We start from the raw sequence: 20,963 nt of genomic DNA, 5'->3' as shown, positions 1-20,963 counted from the left end.
CCGTCTCTGTTCCCCCAACAACAATGGACAGACTCGCTGATGACTGCAAGTCCAATCTTAAAGAAACAATGTTGCTTTTCAATGAACTGCGGGCTCGGGTTCAAGGCGGACAATAATGAAGAGGTCAAGGTTTCGTGGGCTTGCTGAAATTTACTTATAGTCTATTGTGAGTAGGCGTGCGTGCAGCAGCATCAGTCATTTATACACATGCAGTCACTCTGGTCTTTTATTTGTGAGCCTCCTCCGCAGTGTCTTCTTGTTCGTCACTCACTTTAATATCAGAATAAAACGATGATGTTGTTGGTCTTCCTTTGGTTTTAGATGCCTCCCTGCGTATATGTGTCGCCTATACGGACAGTGAGAACACTGACTGAGGCATGGTAGAGAAGAGCCACATCTCAGGAACAAAGCCAGGAGATCGAAGACCTGTTGCACTTTTGATCGATGAATGCACTCACAGGGCGACGCAGTGAGAGAATGAAATATCGGTCAAATAAGCAGGAATGAAATGTGATATTGAGAATAATCACGTAGAAGTCTAGTACGAGATGTCGTGGATTTCAAAGTATAGGGGTTCGTTTCATAAAGAAAAAAAAACAATAATTATGCTACCGATTTGACAGTAGCCTATAGTAGGCCAGCTATAGCCTAGTCTACACATGGCCTGGCTATTTTCTTCTCAGGGCCAGCTGGCACAGCCTACGCCTACCACTACATAATGTGAACGGATTGCTCATCAAAAACATCTATGATGGCAGGTGATTAGAGTGCAGCTGCGCAGTGGGTCTGACTAATCACGCAGCCGTGAGAAAACAAATCTAGGCTGAAACTGGAAGACGAATTCATTGAACACTAGGGTAACCATAACCTATAATAATAGATCATGCACTTTGTGTGGCTAAATAAGGCTATGCGTTCAAGATTATCTTGGGGGAGACAGAGAGGATAATATTCGTCTGTCGAAAAAGTAGGCTGTACGCTGTAGTGTTGTGTAAATTGCGTAGCCCCCAAACGTGACTGTCGAGCGTCATGTGAAACCATGGCTAGCTGCCTGTTATGTTGCGTAACTTGCGTTTTGATGGTTTTGACAGACTGGCAAAATGGGGCCTGTTTGTTTGACCAGAGATCAAGCCAACTTGGCATTGCTTGCGGAATCTATATTTAATCATGTTGAGGCCAAACAAAAAGCATGTCCCTTGCCCAGGACCCAATTCCATAGGCTATCAGAAGTTTATAAAGTGGGCATGGATCGAAAAAGCACAAACCGCAGACAGATGAATCTACAACGGAGTGTTATGCCATGTCGATCTGCCAGTGTGGGACATACGAGCTCCGTGGCTTTTTGGGGAATTGCTCGCAGGTAAATTCTCTCAAATGATGTTACAAAACACTCATTTATTCGGTTTTCCTGAATAATCTAGGCTATTATTATCCCTTTACACAAGCACAACAAGGCTACTGTCTGCTGCTGATGTTCAGTAGTATTTTGAGTGTAGAGGTTTTGTGGAGAGACTTTGCTACAGATACATCTATATAGTTCATTTCCCCAAACGTGGATATTGCTTTAGACCCGCTTTACCTTGTATTGCCTGGCTGTCGCAAACGCAATTTAATCTGTTTTCTATATTTTAATAGCTAACTGATCAAAGACTTTGACATGGATCGCACAGACATCCACACTGCAAAAGGTAGGAACCCTGCTGATCTGCTATTTGCTGCCTGTCAGTCATTGTGTTATGATGATGTGGATTTGGGGGGGGGGGGGGGGGGAACACAGCTCATCTGGCAAACTGGCAGTAAACTCAGGACTAAGGAGAGGGGCTGTAGTAGCCTGGTTAATAAACCAGACCGAATCAGCCGTTGGCAAAAATCAAAAATAAATTGCCTGCCGGCGGATTACGGTCTGGAGAGGCTCAATTGTACGCCCATTTCCTACACCAGAGAAATGGGGCGGCCAATCGGGACACGGTATGCAATATGGGCCGGCTTTGGTACAGTGACTTTCAATGCTTGAGACCTTTGACTGACAGTAGCTCTGACCAATTGCGTCAAAGAGAAAATGTTTCAACCCGCTCCCCTGGAAATGAAATCCAAGCTGAGCCTCCCCAGGCTCAGCTGTAGAGCCAAAGGTAAACTCAGGACTAAGGAGAGGGGCTGTAGAGCCAAAGGGAACCAAGTGAATGAAAAGAAGCAGCCTCTGCACATTCAACACACTGCAAAAAATCGGATCAAAATCAGATTTTTGCACATTAGCGTGGTGTGTGGAGGCTGCTTTTTTCATTCACAGTGGGCTCATATTTTGCAGTAGCTACCATTAAGTGAAACAAAATGAAAATTCAGACAGGCTAATTTTGCAGAGCCATAGAGTAAGACAGAGTTTAAGTTACGACAACTCTGTTCACTTCATAGGGCCAGTCCAATGGCAGCTCTTCTACATAGACTTCTATTGGCAAAGAGCATTGAGAAGAGTGACAATGTCCTGGACCGGACGTTGGCAGAATGCACTGGACTCAGGCAACAGCCCAGCTTTAATGATCTTAAATCCCATTTATTTTAGATTGTTATTAGTAAATTAGTAATAGTACAACATTACATTACAGAGACTTTAGTTGTCACTGTACAATACTTTAAAACAGTTGTCATTTTGCACACATGCCTAAAATCGTTGAAAGCAATGTATTTCAAACTCCAGCTTGTCACTGTCCAGGCTGCATGAACAGCACCCGAGTGCTCAGTTTTCTGTCACCTCAATGTCGTACCTCTGTCTTACTCTGTCTATGGCTCTCATATTTTGACTCTACTTGCTTGTTTTCCACACCCTATGGGACGAAGCTGAGGACAAAAAGATATAAAAGAGGGACATACTTTACTGCACTGTGCGGGCGGGTGGGAGGGCCCTGACCCTGCGGTCTATTGCTGGTTTATTGTGACCTCAAGGCTAATTAATCATGTTCATTGACTGTTTTTGGCTATTGGATCATTTGGATGGAAGGAGACTGACATATGAATCAATGTATGTTGTGTTATTGTGGCAGCTGATTAAGGCTTTCAGATGTGACGGGGTGGCTGTTGAATTTGATTCGATTGATCGGGGTGGTATCACTCTCATTTCCCTCTTTATCGCTCTCATTTCCCGCTTTCCCTCATCTCTCAAAATACAATGTCCTGTTTCATGATGATTTGCTATTTTCTATGTAAATTTGGCTGATATTCATAAGCCACATTCAATACAGCATTATCCGAAAATGGTGGAGTGGGCGGTGTATAGCCCCAGGGGCACATGGCATCTCAAATATGACCACGGCTAATGTTAACTTATTCACTGATAGCCATCATAAAAGTATAGTTTTGTCAATGCATGTGTGGCTTCCCTCCATGAGCATCAATCACGTGAATGATCTTTAAGAGAGTGTGTGTGTGTGTGTGTGTGTGTGTGTGTGTGTGTGTGTGTGTGTGTGTGTGTGTGTGTGTGTGTGTGTGTGTGTGTGTGTGTGTGTGTGTGTGTGAATAATATGATCATATAAGCCTAAAAGATGACCACCCATGCTCATCTACTAGCTGAGTATTTGGGCCAGGGCCAATTTAATTTATGTCCATATCAATTAATGTAAACTCAATACCCCAAAACATCATCAGTTCCTGAGCTGCATAATGTGATAAAGTGACGTGTTGTGAATTCACATTAAGTTGAACAGAGCAGCTCAAACGCTATCCAGCAGAAACATATCACTGGTTGCAGGCAAACTGCCCTGACCGGTGAACCCTCACAGATTTTAATTAACGTCACCTGCATGTTCAGCCTACAGGCCATGCGTGAATGCAAGAGAGGTGCAATAGGGCGCTGGTTCTCAACGCCGGGTCCGGGGACCACCAGGGGTCCAAAGAATGTAGCCTTTTATGTGTCTGTAACTCTTGAGAGTGTACAAATGGAACCGATTTGTACAGATTTAAATTAAGTATGAGCATAGGGGGGTGTATATGGGGGTTCCAGTAGGCCTATAGTTTAGTTGAGTGATTCTAAAGCTTTATAGTTTCAAGGACCCTGAAAGATTACGACACAGACCTCCATTTGATTGTGTTTGTTCTTTTTTTGAGCGGTGGCACTGTTGAGCAACCGACAGGCCCATTCACACTGAGCACTATAACTTTAACAATAAAAATCTAACTAACAATAAAACTGTACGGTATAGTAACTATCACAATAAATGTATAGTTGCACCGCTCTGTTCACACGGGTGTTTTATTTATGTATTTTACTCTGGGACCCCAATCTACACTGTAAAAACCTCTGTGTCTCACGGAGCTACACAGCCCCGTAAAGGTGTGTTCAGTCTTGGATGGTTAGAGTGGCGTGATTGCATACAAAGTCTATGCAAAGACGAGAAGTTGCGCGAGCGGGTGCGGCGCGACCTGGCGCAGCACAAACGGGACAAACCAAGGCGAATATTTAAATTCAAGTCTGAACGCACCTTAAAGGTATATTCAGTGATTTCAGTCAAAAAAACCTTAGGTTTCGTTTTTGGCTGTGGGACCCAGCCTTTCGTCCAATCAGGATAGAGAGTCAAAAACGAAACCTAAGGTTTTTTGACCCCCAGGGGTTAACTGGGGACAGGGAGGAACTCCTTATATGGCCAGCACACTCTATAGTAGGGAGGATTATCACAACAAAACAACAAAATAAGTGATATTTGAATTAAGTGAAATCACTGAATATACCTTTAAGAGTTAATTTGGACTCCTGTTGGACCCCCGAAACTGGCATTGAGAACTAGCTCTAATAAATATGAGGGCTGGCACAACACATTGTGACATCACACTGTCATCACAACGGCAGTTGGCGCTATCCGTGGACATGAAGTGAGGCTCATCTTTCACTGCATACATAATTTAATTAGCCGGAGTGTTTGATGTTTGCACCATGTTTATCAATAGAATAGTAGTAGGCTATTGTTGGATCAGATCGGATGAAAACGTATTTAGAAAGTGCCATCATAGTAGAAACTTGGCTACACACAGTCAGTGGTGCCAGTATTCGTATAGTGCATTTACTCTGTGGTGGAAAAAGTACTCAAATGTTTTACTTGAGTAAAAGTATCAATACTGCAATACTCTTGTGTAATTCAAAATGACCGCACTATTATTTGACAGCAGTTACTATTTACTTGAGACACTATTGACACATTCTGCGTCTGACGATAATAATAATAATCTTATTGTCCTCGAAGGGATATTTGTCTTTGATTTGACATGATTGGTTCACAAGTGGTATTGCCTGCAGGTGCAAATAAAGCTCAATGGTTGGAATAAGAATTAGAATTTCAGCACTTGATGCAGGAGACGCAAGTTCAAACCTGGGGTAGAATAGGAACGTTTCAGAAGCTACCTTTACATCTTCCACCACTGCAGTGCTGCCATTATGAATCATGTGAATGTGTTTATACCTGCGTGTACAATTAGTTTTGCCTGCTCATTCCTTTGTTTTTGTTTTTGTTTTATTGCTTCTGGGCATCAGCTGTCATCCGGTGTTTTTAACATCACAGCGCTATGAATTGTGGACCATTTGCCCAAGGCAAAGTCTGCATGCAAACTTACAAAGTCTGAGAGAAACCCCCATACATTTGTCTTGCGTGCATGATATGAAAGGGCTCTCAGTCCCACGATTTTATAGTGGGACAGGACAGCCCTGAACCGAGGGCGATATATGACTTCAAATTAATATCACGATTATTTCAAGCAGTACACAGTACACACACACACACACACACACACACACACACACACTATAAACCTGCCTCTCGATCATTCGATTAACCTACATGAGAAAGATGAATTCCGTTATTGGTTATGAATATCAGTTTTGATATATTTTTGGTCATGAAAAATCAGATGGTCTGGGGGGGTCACTCAATAATAAAAGCAGGAAAAAGGCCTAATGTTAAAACATGGCTAAAATGCCGACATGCAGCCACAACAGGTCTTAATCAGGGCAAACATTCAATAGAGGCTGTCAGCCATACCTGAACCCTTGCGGATTTAACCGGAATGTGCATCAAAGTCAGCGAGTGTGTAGCATGGACACTAGGCCCAAACAGAGACCCATCCTGATTCCTCTGGCTAAATGCCACTACAACTATGCAAGTTCTAAAAAAGAAAGTTCTCAATCTGCCCAGTAGATGGCAGGCTTTCTCCTGCCTATGCAAGCAAGTACTAGTCAGGCTTTCTCCTAAAATAGAAATATCTCAGTAAACCATTAGGTTGTTCATTCTGTTGTAATTGTTCACCAGGGGTTGAATGCAGTTACTGGCAAGCTGCACATGGTGTTTCATAACCTTGCACTGGGATATTTTAGAAATTCAATTACTTGACTTTTTTTTTAAAGCAGGGTACGTGGATCTGAGGGAAGGTAGACAGAGGGGTCTGTAAAACAGAGAGGCCTATCTCTGGGTAAAGTGTTGCTGCTGTTTGTCTCAGCTGCATTCTGCCAAGAGGATTCATCTAGAGTCTTACGGAGCAGCATGAGGCACTTAACCCTTTATTATCCTGTTTGCCCGTAATTGACTATCAAAGAACGTCAGCGCGAGAGGCACTCTTTTGTAGTTCCTTTGAACACAGCGTGATGTCGTTTCAAAACTCGTCCATCTAAGCAGGGAAAGAAAGAAAGAGAAAGGAAAAAAGCAACGTATAGCTGGTTGAAGTTGTAGCTTTGGCTGCGATCCAGCACAGGTGTGCTCAGTGCTGGGCGAGAAGAGGTGCTATCGTATGACAGGAGCACTGCTGGAGGGACTTGAGAGAGAGAGTGTGTGCGTGTACGTGTGCGTGTGCATGGGGCTGCGTGTGTGTGTGGGGCTGCGTGTGTGTGTGGGGCTGCATGTGTGTGCGTGTGCGCCTGCCTCCCGGGCCTGCTCGAGTGCTCGATATATACCTCTCCGAGCTGCTCCACGAGAGACGTTCACCACCTCCCCACCAGTGGAACATTAAACCCCTTTGTGCGTCTAAATACCTGGGACTCCACATTACTAAAAGTGGGAAATCTGAGAAATCCCTGATCAACTTGGTAGACAATAGAATGACCTGAGCCTCCTCAGGGTCACGGGTAGTAGCTAATCCCCAGGTAGAAGGACTAAAGTTACTGCTCTTATGGCAACTTTTTGGGGCTTCAATATTTTCTAATCTACAGAGTATTGGATGACACAGCTGTGCTCTATATCTCTGCAACGGGTACTTCACGTTTATTCCTTCCTTCTGCAGTCTTAGCTTGAGCTTGTAGTTTTATAATTGATATTAACACCTCACAAGTGCAAACACATTTAAAAGCTAATGTCAGATTACCTCCTGTTGCTTGTTTTGGCACAGATATGGCATGTGCCATGTGTATTTGATTTTCTGACTACTGGGCTTGTTTACTTACAGCTTAATCAAGTCTACTTTTTATTTATTTTTGTAAAGCTATGATTACCTCGCCATTCAGAATAATTAACAGCATTTAGTCATGCAAATGGAAATACTCATACATAAATACTTGAAAATGGATTTTATTATTGGGCTTAATGTACAAAGATTTCAAATGCAGTATGTATGTATGTGTAGAAATATGCATATACCGGTATACACAAACACTGCCTACTTCCCCCACCCCCCTATTACTCATCAGAGCAGTATTTCTCTTCCAGCCTGAGTGGAATGTCATTATGTCCCCTCCTGCTCCACTGTGCACGTCTTCGCCTCTGTTTCAGGTATAAAACAGCTGTCACCACACACAGGCAGATGGATGCGAGCATCATACCCGACCCGACCAGCAGCGTCAGCTGCGCCTGGTTGGCGGTCCCCTCCTCCGGCAGCTCACAGACGGGCGCCTCGGTGGGGGTCTGAGCCAGCCGGTACGGCAGGGAGCGAGGAACGCTGTCCAGGCGACAGGGTCCTATGGACTCGTTGACCAGCAAGTTGACCCACACGGTGGTGTGGAGCGGGGACGGCTTGCCCCCGTCGCTGACCACGACGAACAGGTGATGCATGCCCAGGTCCTTCCCCGTCAGATGCTGGGCCAGCGTGATGTTTCCGGACCTTGAGTCCAGCCGGAAGGGGCTGCTGCTGTGCTGGGCTGGCTGCCGTGCCGCCATGGTGTACGTGATGTCCGAGTTCAGTCCAGAGTCCTGGTCCACGGCGTATATCTTTGCGACCATGGCGCCCGCCCTCGTCGACGTAGGGACGGTCAGACAGGACAGGTTGCTGTTGGGAAGGATGACCTTTGGCTGGTTGTCATTGACGTCTTCCACAAAGACCGTCACCCTGGCGACGGAGGTCAAGGGGGAGGGACGGCCGTTGTCGGTGGCCACGAGGTACAGCTCGTAGCGGTCCTCTGTCTCTCTGTCCATGCCGGCGGTGCACCGCAGCGTCCCGTGGGCATTGTCCACCACGAAGGCTCCGCTGCCGTTGACGACGCGCACCTCTACACGCCCGTTCTCCCCTTCGTCCGGGTCCGTCACGCCCACCCTCCCCACCGGGGCGAGCGCCGGCACGTTCTCGGGGACAAAAAAGACGAAGTGCGGGGTGAGGAACGCGGGTGCGTTGTCGTTCTTGTCCAGAACCCGGATGCACACCGTCGCCGCCGACTCCAGCGGAGGAGACCCTCCGTCCCTCGCCAGCACGGTGAGCGTATGCACGTCCTGCCGCTCCCTGTCCAGCGGGACGGACACGGACAGCCGGCCCGTCACGCGGTCCATCTTGAATATGGCGGCCGTGTGCTTGCCCAGCCTGTAGGTCACCCTGCCGTTGTGGCCGCTGTCCGCGTCCGCCGCTCTGATCTTCAGCAGCGACGCCCCGGGCTCGTTGTTCTCTTCCACCTCCAGCTGGTAGTGAGAGCGTGGGAAGCCAGGGGCGTTGTCGTTGACGTCGACCACCAGGACCCTTATCGCTCGCCTGGAGTGTGGAGTCGTGACGCCTTCACGACTCTGCCCTACCGCCACCACCGAAATATCATATTCCCTTTTCATCTCGTAATCTAAGGGCTCCGCCGTCGACAGAAGATACTTGCCATTCTGCAGGTTTAAAGTGAAAGGCCCCTCTCCTTCGATGGACAGAGACGTGCCTTTCAAGTGGCCGTCCCCCCCCAGCTCCAAGAGAGCCAAGACAGTGGAGGGCTGGTTCTCGGGTAACATTATAGTCTCGTTTTGATGCTCCGCTATGAACCCGATCTTTATTGCCGGCACTTGGCCTGCCGCAGGGAGCACGGATACGGTTACCCGAGTGTCTGTTGGGGGGCAGTGGTAGCCGCTGGCTAACACTTTCAACACCAGCTCCTCGAAGCTGTCACTCTGCAGGTCCTGTGCGAGTGTGATGTGCCCCGTGCGACTGTCCAGGCTAAACAGCTTCCTGGCCCGCTCAGAGACTTTGGGACTGAAAGAGTAGCTGACGGCGGCGTTGGGGCCAACGTCTTGGTCTGTGGCGACGACCCGAGTCACTGCCGTGCCCCGGGGGGCGTCCCCTGGGACGGTGACCCTGCGGGGTCCGTCGGAGGTGAAGCTCGGACAGTTGTCATTAACGTCAGTCACTCTGACGGTCAGACTCGCCGTGGCACTTAGAGGAGGGAAGCCACAGTCGGAGGCCACCAGGGTCATCTGATGCTCAGCCCGGGTCTCTCTGTCTATGGGTTTTTCCACTACTAACATCATGACGTGGCCTTCTTCCACTGTTAAAGTGAACAGGCCGTCGGAACCTTCCAGGCGGTAGTGCACTTCTCCGTTAGGCCCGGTGTCTCTGTCCTGGGCCTGTTCGTCCAAAAGAAAACGGGTCCCCACCGCCACGTCCTCCGGCACGCTCAGGTGGATCATGTCATTTTGGAAGCGAGGCGCGTTGTCGTTTATGTCCTCCAACACCACGAGAAACTGTATGAGGTCTCCGGAGGGCCCGACGATGGCATTGTGTGGGAGGACACATTCCTTAGCTTGCGTCTCCTCGGGGCAGAGCTCCTCGCGGTCCAACTTTCGCTCCGTGGTGTAGAGTTCCCCCGTGTTCCCAGCCATCCACAGGTAGTCCTGGGTCAGGAGCTGGTATGGAGGGGGGAAGTCTCTGCTGATGGTCCCGACTCGAATGCCAGCCTCCCTCTCCTCTGGAATGGAAAACCGGACATCAGAACCACACAAAATCTGCCTGAGATGCAGAATGACCAGCACACTCTAATGGAGAAAATAAACGGGCGTTAACTTTCAGGAAAGTACACCAGCACAATGAAAATGATAGACAGATTACAGTCTACATATTTACTGTGTGTATGTGTGTGTGTGTGTGTTTGTTTGTGTGCGTGCGTGCGTGCATATACAGGTCCATCCCAACGAATTAGAATAATCTGTAATTATCTGTAATTATGTAATACAAATAAATAAACTTTCATATATTTTAGATTCATTACACAACAACTGAAATAAGTCAAGCCTTTTATTGTTTTAATATTGATGATTATGGTGTACAGCTCATGAAAATCTAGAAATCATATCTCAGTGAATTATAATATACACTGATATTGACTGAAAATGTAACAACATGGCTGATCACCTCCATGCCACACCCCATTGATGAAATAATTTGTTCAAAAGTAGCCCAGACCAAGTAGTAACTGCATACATTAATATACTTTTCAGATGGTCGACATTTCTCGTTTAAAAGTACGCCATAATCATCAATATTAAAACAATAAAAGGCTTGAATTATTTCAGTTGTGTAATGAATCTAAAATATATGAAAGTTTATTTATTTTTATGACATTATGGAAAATAATGAACTTTTTCAGATTATTCTAATTCGTTGGGATGGACCTGTATATCCCCAGATAATGATATGGTGGCATTTATGCCTTAGTGAGCCCTTTTAAAAGCACTAACGTGTTGAAGGTAATGTGATATCCCTCAGCCTCCACGAACCAATTACTCAAACCCGCAGGACTTATCAAATGACTAATCAAATCTTGGCTGTTACAAATGAATATTCACGTTCGGACATCATGGCTTCTAGATTTACAGAAATATTCTAATTAGCCGTTTGCTCGTTAAGTACAGAGGCATTCGAAGGGTATCACTTTCCATACAGTCCGTGACATGAAAGCGACCATGTAACCTAACGCAGCCACTCAAGGACACTTTGCCATGCCACTTCAAATATTTTACTATACCTTCGCCCTAAGATTAGGTAACCAGACGATGGCATCTTTTCTTTTGCAGTTGCATCAAATCAAACCTAAACCTAATCAAAAGGCGTTTAAGCATGTGTCAAAACATTTTGTTTTTCTCCCAGATTAAAAGTGTTATTTTGGATTCACTAACCTGCAGTAGTCCCGCCCGGCGGTTCATATTATCTGGAGACCCATGATGGCCCATAGTCCTCATTCATGGTACCGGAGTCGTTTGCCAGAGAGTGTGAGTGCCGAGATCAGCCAGGTAGGCATGCCTCCTGTACCTGGCTGAGGCCCCTCCCCTATAACACCTTACATGGGCTTACAACGGCTTAAGGCTGATTCATACTTCATCCTACGATGGTGTCGCGTGCCAAAAACACCCGATCTACAAGGTCACAACGCGCTGTGACCTTGTAGATCGGGTGTTTTTGGGCACGTAACACCACTGTGCGGCAAAACATACAGCAGGTTCTTCTGGTTCTTTTTTTAAATATAGGAAAGAGTAAACTGAGACACTGTGATTGTTTAAACTGTGTGTGTGTGTGTGTGTGTGCGCGTTCGCAATTATTCATTAGGAGGATTACTGATTACTAAGGGAATGGAATCCCTGGGCACCACTTGAGCCCTACTTGTCACAAATGGCAAGTTCTTTGCCTAATATGTCCTAAATAAATAGGGATGCCACGTTGCTTAAAACTCTCTTTCTGAGAAATAAATAAATGAATAATAATCAACATAATAATCATTTCACCCTGTATACCTGTGATGTGACCAATTATGTTTATTCCGAAGTGTTGCGAAAACCAACAGGAAAACGTTAGGTATTCACAGCTTGGTTCTGTCCTCTGTATGATAATATAGCTTTGGCTTTGTTTACCTTTTTTTATTTGTCCTTTGAAGCAATGTATTTGTCTCATCACAATCTGCACTTCCACAAAAGTAAGGCTGTGCAAGTTTACGCTTCCATAATATGCACTGCAGGTCTTCATAATGCTGTTAAAACGCTCTGCTGTCTTTCACAGCAATGTTATGTCTATAATTCTGTATGCATTACAACAAGAAATGCTCAATAATGTTTAGGTTTGTTTAGTTGCATATTAACCTCTAGAAGGTGGGGTAGGACCTGCGATTTGCAGTTGAGTGACCGAATATTGCCGAATTTGGAAAGTTGATTTGTTTGCTTTCTTGTCTCTTTCTTCTTGATTCTTGTTGGTCTATGTAGATGTGTGTACGTTGGCTATACTTGTTAACACATATGTAACACACGTATGTTATTAACAGTGGCATTGTTGGCTGGCTGCTATAATGGTCAGATATACATAATATGGCACCCTACTGTGAGTGTGACCCTAGGCATCAAGGAGAACGCATGCTGTATTTTTACAGTAGGAGAAGTGGTCAGACCTTGTGCCCTTTGTATTTCCTTTTCTTTTCTTTTATTGAGATGAGAGGGAAGGCTTTGGAGGAGCCTAAAGAACGGAATTAGTATTATTATCTCTGGGGACTTGCAGAGCAGAACATTGTGCGTGCCCATAGCTACTCTTAGACGGAAGGTCGAGCACATTTTTCTAAAAGTTTTAAAATTAAAGTGTATTAGTAGCCTATTATTAACTCCATGGTTACCTCCTGTACTCTCATTTCTTTGTTCTAAACTGCACTTTTCAAAGCCATCAGGAAATCCAAGAGACTACCACAAAACATTTCAACGTTTCTGAATTTAAATATTTCACTCACTTATATTCACTCATACTGTAATAATAATAAACTTTATTTACACCTTGCCTTTCATGCCTTTACAGAGCAGTGAAAAGAGAAAAGCAGAAAAGTATAGTTAGCATTAGAACAAAGGCAAAAACAGTAACACTAAATAATAGCAAAGAACATAAAATGGCAGCAAATCAGGTATAAAACAGTGAATACAGTACAAAAGAAAAAAAAAGATTTAAAAATCTCAACTAAAGCAAGAGTGTGTAGAAGTAGGTCTTGAGCCGTGCTCTAGAGGCTGCCTGTCTAGGGTATAGTGGGAGTTTATTCCAGGCCATCGGCCTGCACATTCATATTCACTCATGCATTCACTTTTTGTTGACGGTATATCATCATATTCCCTGTTGATACTAGATAGACTATGTACATATTATCCATATCCAGATCACTTTTGAAGGCCAGTTGACACTGTACATATATTGGACGGACAACAGCGAATATGAGACTGTATCATATACCTTTCCCTCTCTCGCCCTGTTCTGGTTATAAATTAGATTGTGCATTTTGTTTTATAGACTGTTAACTGTCTTGTCAGACTATTAGTCCATGTATTTGTATTTATCTAGATTGAATTTTATCTTGCTCACATCTCTCTTAGACTCTTACCCTGGCGGGTAAGAGTAGGGCGATAAGAATGAGATCAAAGACAAACGAGGAGGTAATGCCTGCATCTATCTATCCTGTGTGGGTTTCATGCTTTAGTGCTGCATGTTGGCTGCCAAGACACCTGAATTTCCCCACAGGGTCCCAGATCGATGGAGGTTTATCTTATCCGACTTAATTGTTTTCTTTGCACTCGATTTACGTGACCATTTACCCTGTCGTTTGTTATCCAGGGTTCATCATGCCATTCACTCTGAACTAGCACTCTCTAAGTCTCTCTCATGGATAAGGGTGTCTGTCTGCTGTGCTGAATGCCTAAATGTGTTTGTGAAGGAGACATACAGCAACACTATCACTTATTTTAAATCATCACTGAATGTACTTAATTGTCACCACCAGGCCGAAGGCATGGGGAGAGAGTTATGTTTTGCACGCCGTCCTTCCGTGTGTGTGTCCGTCCGGCCGTCTGTGAACAGCTAATCTCCGGCACCGTTAACCCGGTCGATGCCACATTTTGCACACACACTCCCTGGATGCCAACGATGAACCTCTGCCCCAAAATTTCCAGAACGGCCTGTTATAGCGCCACCAGGAGGCCGCTTTGTGCAAAACAAGTTTTTGGACAGTACACCTACAGATTTTGTCCAAACATCACGCAAATTGGTACACAGTCTCTCTAGAACCATTCAACAAAACGTGTCTTTCAGATTTCTCAGACTCCATCCTGATTGACTAAGATTGGTTCGCAGGAGTGCTCAGTTTCAAACAAAATGCTGCAAATCATGTGATCATGTGAGTGTGATTTCCGTGAAATTGTGCACGCACATTCCCCACTAGGCCGAGGAAGAAATGCCACATGAACATTTTCAACTCAGCCTCATGGAGGCGCCATAACTGGCCAAAAAGTGTTTTTACCTATAACTGTGGATAACTTTGTATGCCAACTCCCTAGTGGCCAAGGAAAAACCTTTGCCTGGAATTTTTCACATCTGCTCTTTATAGCGCCACCAGGAGGCCGACATATGTAAAACACATTTTCTAATATTACTCCTTCAGATTTTATCAAAATTTCACGCAAATCGGTACACATGCTCTCCATAGTCATGTGATCAAGCCAGGTTTGTTTGATTTCTCATAATCCACCCTCATTAGCTACAATTGGCTTCTAAACCTTTCAGGAGTAGCCCGCTTTGTACTACTCAACTACTCAACGAAGCGTCCGATTGTAGTGAAACTGTGCATGCATATTCCCACTAGGCTTTGGAAGAAATGCCACTTGACAGTTTTCAAATCAGCCTCATGGTGGCGCTACAACAGGCCAAGCCGCGTCACACACGTTTATATTGCTCCTAAACATTTTGCCAAACATCAAACACACACTCCTATCCTCCTGGTGGAGACCTGTGCCCAGAAGGGCACTTTTTCTAGTTGAGTACTGCATTTAAGCAAGCAAGTTTTTTTTTAAAGTATGTGTACTTTAAGTTTTTTTCTTTTCTTTTCTTTTATTTTCTTTTCTTTTTCTCTCTCTTTCTCTTCTCTTCTCTTCTCTTCTCTTCCTTTCTTCTCCCTCTCTCCCACCCATGTTGCATAAGTTTCTATTCCTGTCCCACAGTACTGTAACCATTACGCGCCCCCCGCCCCCATTTACAGTAGCCTAAACTTTCCGCACCGTTCTATTAACTTCCTCCCGTCATCAGAGGCTGTTCTGTTCAATGATTGGTTGCTTGTTTTCACCGCTCATTCCGTTACTCCATGCTACGTGACGCCCGACCTCGACCTGTCATCTTCAAAGCCCCGTGTGCGTTCAGACAGAGCAGCTGTGTTCTTCTATTAGCACTTAGCACTGCAGCCATTAATACATTTATTTCTTCAACAATGTCCACGGAGAAAATTGCAGGTGAGTCCTAAGGTTCTGCTTGAGTGTTTGCTCTAACTACAATTGCATTTAATAGCCCACTGATTTAGTTTGAGCCTGAAACTTGTAGAGCGTGTTAGAGTTTGAATGAGCTCATTTTCATGTCAGTTTGTTGTAAATCGCATTAATCAGAGTCAGTGGGATTAAATAATTGAATAGTTTCAAACGGCCTATAGGCTATGCAGCAGTTTGCAGCTTAATCCCCAATGTTATTTCTAAAATAGCCTATAATTCAACTAGACACGTATTTTCCCTTGTTGATATACCAGCCGTTTTGAGAATAGGCTATAACTGTAAAAAATAAATAAACAAACGCAACCGCTGGGATTATACTTGTATTGGCTCACTGCGGTGCATGTCACTGTTCCAGCAGGCTACATCATTGATTGGCGGAGAAGATGCCTATTCACATTTATTTTGTACGTTAGCAATGTATACTCTATTACAAGTAAAAGGCCTGTATTAAAAATGTTACATAGACTACTTTAGAGGAAAGTCAGCTGAAAGTACAACATATATTGGCATTAGCATATCCTAGTAAAGTATAGGCACATTTGAAAGAGTTTTCCATAGAGGCCAATTGAAAAATTGTAGCCTACTATTATTTCATTTAACTTTAATTATGTTACTTTGTAGATATTATTTTCTTGTTTTGTATACTTGTTATCTGTTATTTCTTTCTATTTCCATGTAGGCCTATATATATTTTAATATTGTACTGTGCAAAAACTTTTATTATACGTGTTAACTTTCCACCACTCTCATTGATCGGCTGCACTCGACCATATCGGAGAGTTATTTCAGATGTTTCCCTCTAATCTTGCAAACACTGGTGTCTGAGGTTTTTCTGGTATAGCCTACTATTTAAATAGTATTGAGAAAAATATCCTGCTGACAACATTGCAGCTATTTGTTTCAAAAAGGTTAATACCCTGTGTATATAATGCATAGTATACGTATAGTGCATAGCTCTGTGTACAGAATGCTGTACACCCTCCAACTGGTGTACGGCATTGTACCATTTTCAACAGTTTTTATTATAGTTTGACACATGCTTTGGCAATGTAAATGTATGTTTTCTCATGCCAATAAAGCTCCTTTGAATTGAAAATGGTCAGATTTGGACCTGGAGCTGGGGGAACTGCTGCAGGAGTTCCAGGATGTGGTGGAGGAGCTGAAGGCGCCCTCCTCCCAGAGCAACCCTCTCACATACCAACGTCTGCTGAAGGACGCCAAGAGTCGCTTAGGAGGGGGAGGGGACGACAGTGGAGTTGAAGACTCCGATTACAGTGAGTAACTAAACGACAATTAGAATAAATAATAATGCCCAATCCTTCTGTGATGATGATGAACCAGTTAAAAAATAGAATTATGCATTTGAGCTTGTATATTTGCTATTTTCAAATGGCCGATGGATATAGGGTTAATATGGTTAAACCGATTTAGCTGGGGACTCCCTGAAACCCCCTCAAGGACCCGTGGGGGTCCCATGACCCCACTTTGAGAACCACTGGGCTACAATGAGGCGAGTACGAAGGGGACATGCTGTCATGTGCGTTATTTGCATGAGTCAGACGTGACGCCATTGACATTAATTATGCATGGGTAACATGAAATGAGACCCAAAACAGGACACATTTTATTAGAATCATCAGTTCGCCGGCAACAATGGCTTTGGCGCACTATGCAATGAACTGTAATTATTGCATGGACTTTATAGCCTATCTTTTGGTTTGTCTATAGTTAGGAGATAGAAGTGTTTTGGCTGTGTTTGCTGCCATGATGAAACCCCAGTACCCCACTACATTGCATCATGCAAGCTCAGCATCAGTAAGTCGCACGCTTGGAGCACGTCACCGCCCGTGAACCATTGTTTGCGTTTAATCGTGTACAATTATGGGCAGCCCATGGACTATTATAGAAGATTATTGCTTTTTATCATTTCTACGGTCTGACCTCTTTTTGTCTTTATTGTTTCTTCTTGCCCCCCCCCCTCTCTCTGTCTCTCTCGCTTACTCACTCTTTTTGAGAGTCTGGCTTTCAGAAATTAGCCAAGTCTACTTTTAACGTTTTAATGTAATTTCTTAACAAACAGCACCCTCCCAAAAAACAAGTCTATGGACTTTTAATGTTTTCTTTTATGCAGTGACGTCATGTGGCAGCCACAGTGGGCGTCTGTCTGTCTGTCTGTCTGTCTGTCAATTTAGTCAGTTCATTTCAATAAAGGCAAAGATATTGGCATACGAAATTATAGGTTTCCATGGCCCAATGCAAGTGTCTGAAACATAAACACAATGCCTGTCTCCCCCCCCCCCCCCCCCCCCCCAGGCAGCGAGGCTTCCCTTGCTAACAGTCTGAATGCCAGCGAGGAGGAGCTTCACACAGCAGGCATAACGCTGGCACCAAAAGGTAGAACAACAACAACTGACTGTGTTGTCTTCAGCGATGGCTATCTGACTGACTGTGTGTCCACGCTCACTGTTATGCACACAAACTGCACACAGACATTTGCATAGGGATTGTCCTGTGTCTTCTTTACAAAACAATGCTTAGTAGCATCTCCAACTGTTAAAGGTCTCTGCAGGAGCTGGGACGGGTGGGATTAACACTGTGTGTGCAATCTCCATGGATGAAAACATTCGGAAGGTGATTAGTGAGTGCCAGCCTGTCTTTGTAAGTCAGCACAGACTTTATGTCATTACTGTTGGGTTAAATATTCATGTATATTCATACTCTTTTATCATTGTTTAAATAGGCCTATTTATAACGCCCACACAGACCGACTTAAGTAAACACATTCAACCTGCCATGTTATTTTTGGCGAACATTTCTTTCAGAGAAAATAAAAGCTGCAACCCATCACCATGCAATTGGCGTTGTGAGCTTGTAGATCACCTTTTTTTGCATGACATTGTCGAAGCATAGAATATGGCATTAATCCATGAATTAAAAAAATGGAGATACAAGGCTTCTGACACGATTAGATGCAGACAAATACTGCCGAGTGGTTGCATCAAGCCGGTTAAGAGGTTTCGTCAAGTTTTATGCGGACATTCATTTTATTTCCATTATGAAAGCATTTGGGGTCTTATGCAACACAGAGAGTTACTTTAGCTCACCGCTTTAGGTCCAAAGGAAATGCCACTGAATTTAGCTGAGTTTCTCCACAGAAATGTTCCATTCTGTGTTTTCTCTCTCTCTCTCTCTCTCTCTCTCTCTTCCTCCCCCCCCCCCCCCCCCCCCCCGTTCTAACATTCTCTCCTCTCTTCCTTCAGCTAAGCTGGGAGACACTAGGGAACTTGAGAGTTTCATTGACAGTCTGGACCGGGAACTCGCTGGTACGTACTTATTTGAAAGAATGACGGCACTATCGCGGCATGCTCCGTTTATTCCTTTAGTTCAGTGGTTCTCAAACGGGTTCCTGAGGGTCCCCAGCAATATGAGGGAACAGTTGTATAATTATTTATAAGGGATGAATGTATATCTACTGTTATTTCCCTATCTATAGACGGTTAAAGAACTCTTTAATAAATCTACCCCGGTTTTTGTTGTCCAGCACCATGTACTGTATACCGGTAATTATGTGGATGTTCATATCCTCCCTGTCTTTATGCTTTGTAAATATTCAGCAGAATGTTACTTTAAACTTGGCATCCTTCTATGTAATTATTATTATTATAATGCGATTCATTCATATCTGCCTGACGGCAACGGTATAAGGCTTAAGTGGTTAAACTAAGTATACGCTGGTGAGTGGCAGTGCTGGAAAAAAGTACTCGCATGTTTTGCTTATGTAAAAGTTTCAATACTGCAATATAGAAATAATCTAGTAAAGGTCCAGAATTCAATATTTACTTGAGTAAAAGTACTGGCTTCAAAATGTACCGGTACATAAAGTAACAAAAGTATTCATTATGCAGAATGTCCCATTTCAAGTTTTCAAATGTTTAAAAATCTTTTGAAAATAGGTACAAGCTCACAATGGTCCCATCGCGAGCTTGTAGACTGACCTTTTGACTATTTTCAAATGGCTGAAATGTAATATGGGCTGAAGTGTATGTTTGTATGTATGTTTTCTAATAATAATCAAATTAATAAAAATAAAAAGTAGTGTAGTATAAGTACAACATTTGGATTTGAGATGTAGTGGAGTAGAAGTAAATATTACTTAAGCAAATGTACTTGGTTAATTTCCACCACTGGTGACACACACACAGTATGTGTGTGCATTAGTGCTGGCTTGTTTATATGAGTGCATGCGTGACATTTGTGTGTGTGTGTGTGTGTGTGTATATACAGTGTGACTGACTGCATGCATTGTATTCTGTCTCCTCAACGCTGTGGACAGAGATGTGAGCAGAGAGAGAGACGCACAGAGAGCCACGCAGAGCAGAAGGACAGGGAGAGGAGAGGAGGCCAGAGGCGACATGCCAGGGCTGAACGCTTCACATCTGAACCACAGCGAACGCTCCCCTCCCCTTGTTCTCTCCTCTGTCCGCTCCACTACAAGGGAAAAGGTTAACAACAGGAATTAAAAGGGCATTGGGCTCTCCAACAGACGGTGGAATAACAGCAGTAGTACCCTCTGCTGCAACACTCCGCTGAGACACTGGGAAACACAGCGGCCCGCAGCGCCCAACCAGATGTGTGACATATTCAAGAACCCAGACCCACACAGCCTCTCCATCTGTCAGGCTGCGTCATAGGACGACCAGCGAGAGCACTGCTTCGGGACCCATTTGTGGGTCGCGGACACATTTTTATGGGTTCCCTTTATCTTTGGTTTCCTATAATTAGTTATTATTTAAAAAATATATTCCAAAAAAAGCTACATTTTTAATTAATTAAAAACACAATTCAATGTTTTTTTTGTTTTTTTTCAGTCATTTCATTAAGAATAATCGAAGAAATTCCAATTGGAAAACAAATGTTTGAGAAGGAGTGAAAATGGCCGATCTGGGTCCCTGGAATTTACATTCCAGACATACAGTATGAAATGTACAGTTATTGTTAATATTTGTTTTTTGTAAAGTATTTTGTATAGCTGCACATGAGAAGACTTTTTTTTTACTAAGCATTGATATTGTACAGAGGACTTCACAATACATATCAATAAAGTTTTCTTTTCTTGCTTAAATTATATTTGGCTTTGGCGTCATATGTTTCACTTAGTCATTTGATCTAGCACACTTCACACAGGGCCGCATATCCTTCATGCTACTATATTTGGTGTATCCCTGGGTTGTCAGTTTTTATAATAAGCATTTAAAATTTTCTTGAAATACTTCCTACTAACGCTGAAGAAGAATGGCAGTCCGTGTGACTCCGCCGCCACCGAGCCTAAAACAGGGATGCTGGAAGTGTCACAGCACATGACAGTGGAGCCTTTCACCCACTTCTCTCTGCCTGTGCCGGTGCCTCCGCATGCCTTTCCTGATTATGCTTAGAGTTGACTTGAGTTTCACTTCTGCCACCGCGTCAGGAAAGCCATAAATTTAGCTCCGACACTGGCTGAAG

General features: G+C 43.9%; 2 protein-coding genes across 2 annotated transcripts; one reads left to right on the top strand and one right to left on the bottom strand.

Moving 5' to 3' along the window:
* Nucleotides 1-7,640: 7,640 nt before the first annotated feature.
* pcdh20l (protocadherin 20-like) lies at nt 7,641-11,366 on the bottom strand (the record flags this gene model as incomplete). The annotated part of the gene is made up of 2 exons (XM_083786203.1): nt 7,641-10,172; nt 11,313-11,366. The coding sequence occupies 2 exons, from the start codon at nt 11,364-11,366 to the stop codon at nt 7,641-7,643; spliced, it is 2,586 nt and encodes an 861-aa protein (XP_083642329.1).
* Nucleotides 11,367-15,238: 3,872 nt separating this feature from the next.
* Nucleotides 15,239-20,528, top strand: LOC310873537 (regulator of cell cycle RGCC). The gene is made up of 5 exons (XM_083785985.1): nt 15,239-15,428; nt 16,565-16,735; nt 17,775-17,855; nt 18,722-18,784; nt 19,795-20,528. Exons 1-5 carry the CDS (start codon nt 15,284-15,286, stop codon nt 19,800-19,802), a joined length of 468 nt encoding a protein of 155 aa, XP_083642111.1. The 5' UTR covers nt 15,239-15,283; the 3' UTR covers nt 19,803-20,528.
* Nucleotides 20,529-20,963: the final 435 nt, after the last annotated feature.

Source organism: Protomyctophum parallelum (assembly GCF_964188405.1).
Source record: "Protomyctophum parallelum genome assembly, chromosome: 16".
In the NCBI taxonomy this organism is placed as follows: Eukaryota; Metazoa; Chordata; class Actinopteri; order Myctophiformes; family Myctophidae; genus Protomyctophum; species Protomyctophum parallelum.
The sequence above is the reverse complement of the archived record's forward strand: the minus strand, read 5'-3'. Positions and strand labels throughout refer to the sequence as shown.

Excerpts from the sequence above, each read along its gene's own strand:
- LOC310873537 (XM_083785985.1), top strand. The coding sequence starts at position 15,284 with ATGCTACGTGACGCCCGACCTCGACCTGTCATCTTCAAAGCCCCGTGT. Across the intron at positions 16,736-17,774 it reads AGTTGAAGACTCCGATTACA|GCAGCGAGGCTTCCCTTGCT; the intron begins GTGAGTAACTAA and ends CCCCCCCCCCAG. Across the intron at positions 17,856-18,721 it reads CATAACGCTGGCACCAAAAG|CTAAGCTGGGAGACACTAGG; the intron begins GTAGAACAACAA and ends CTCTTCCTTCAG.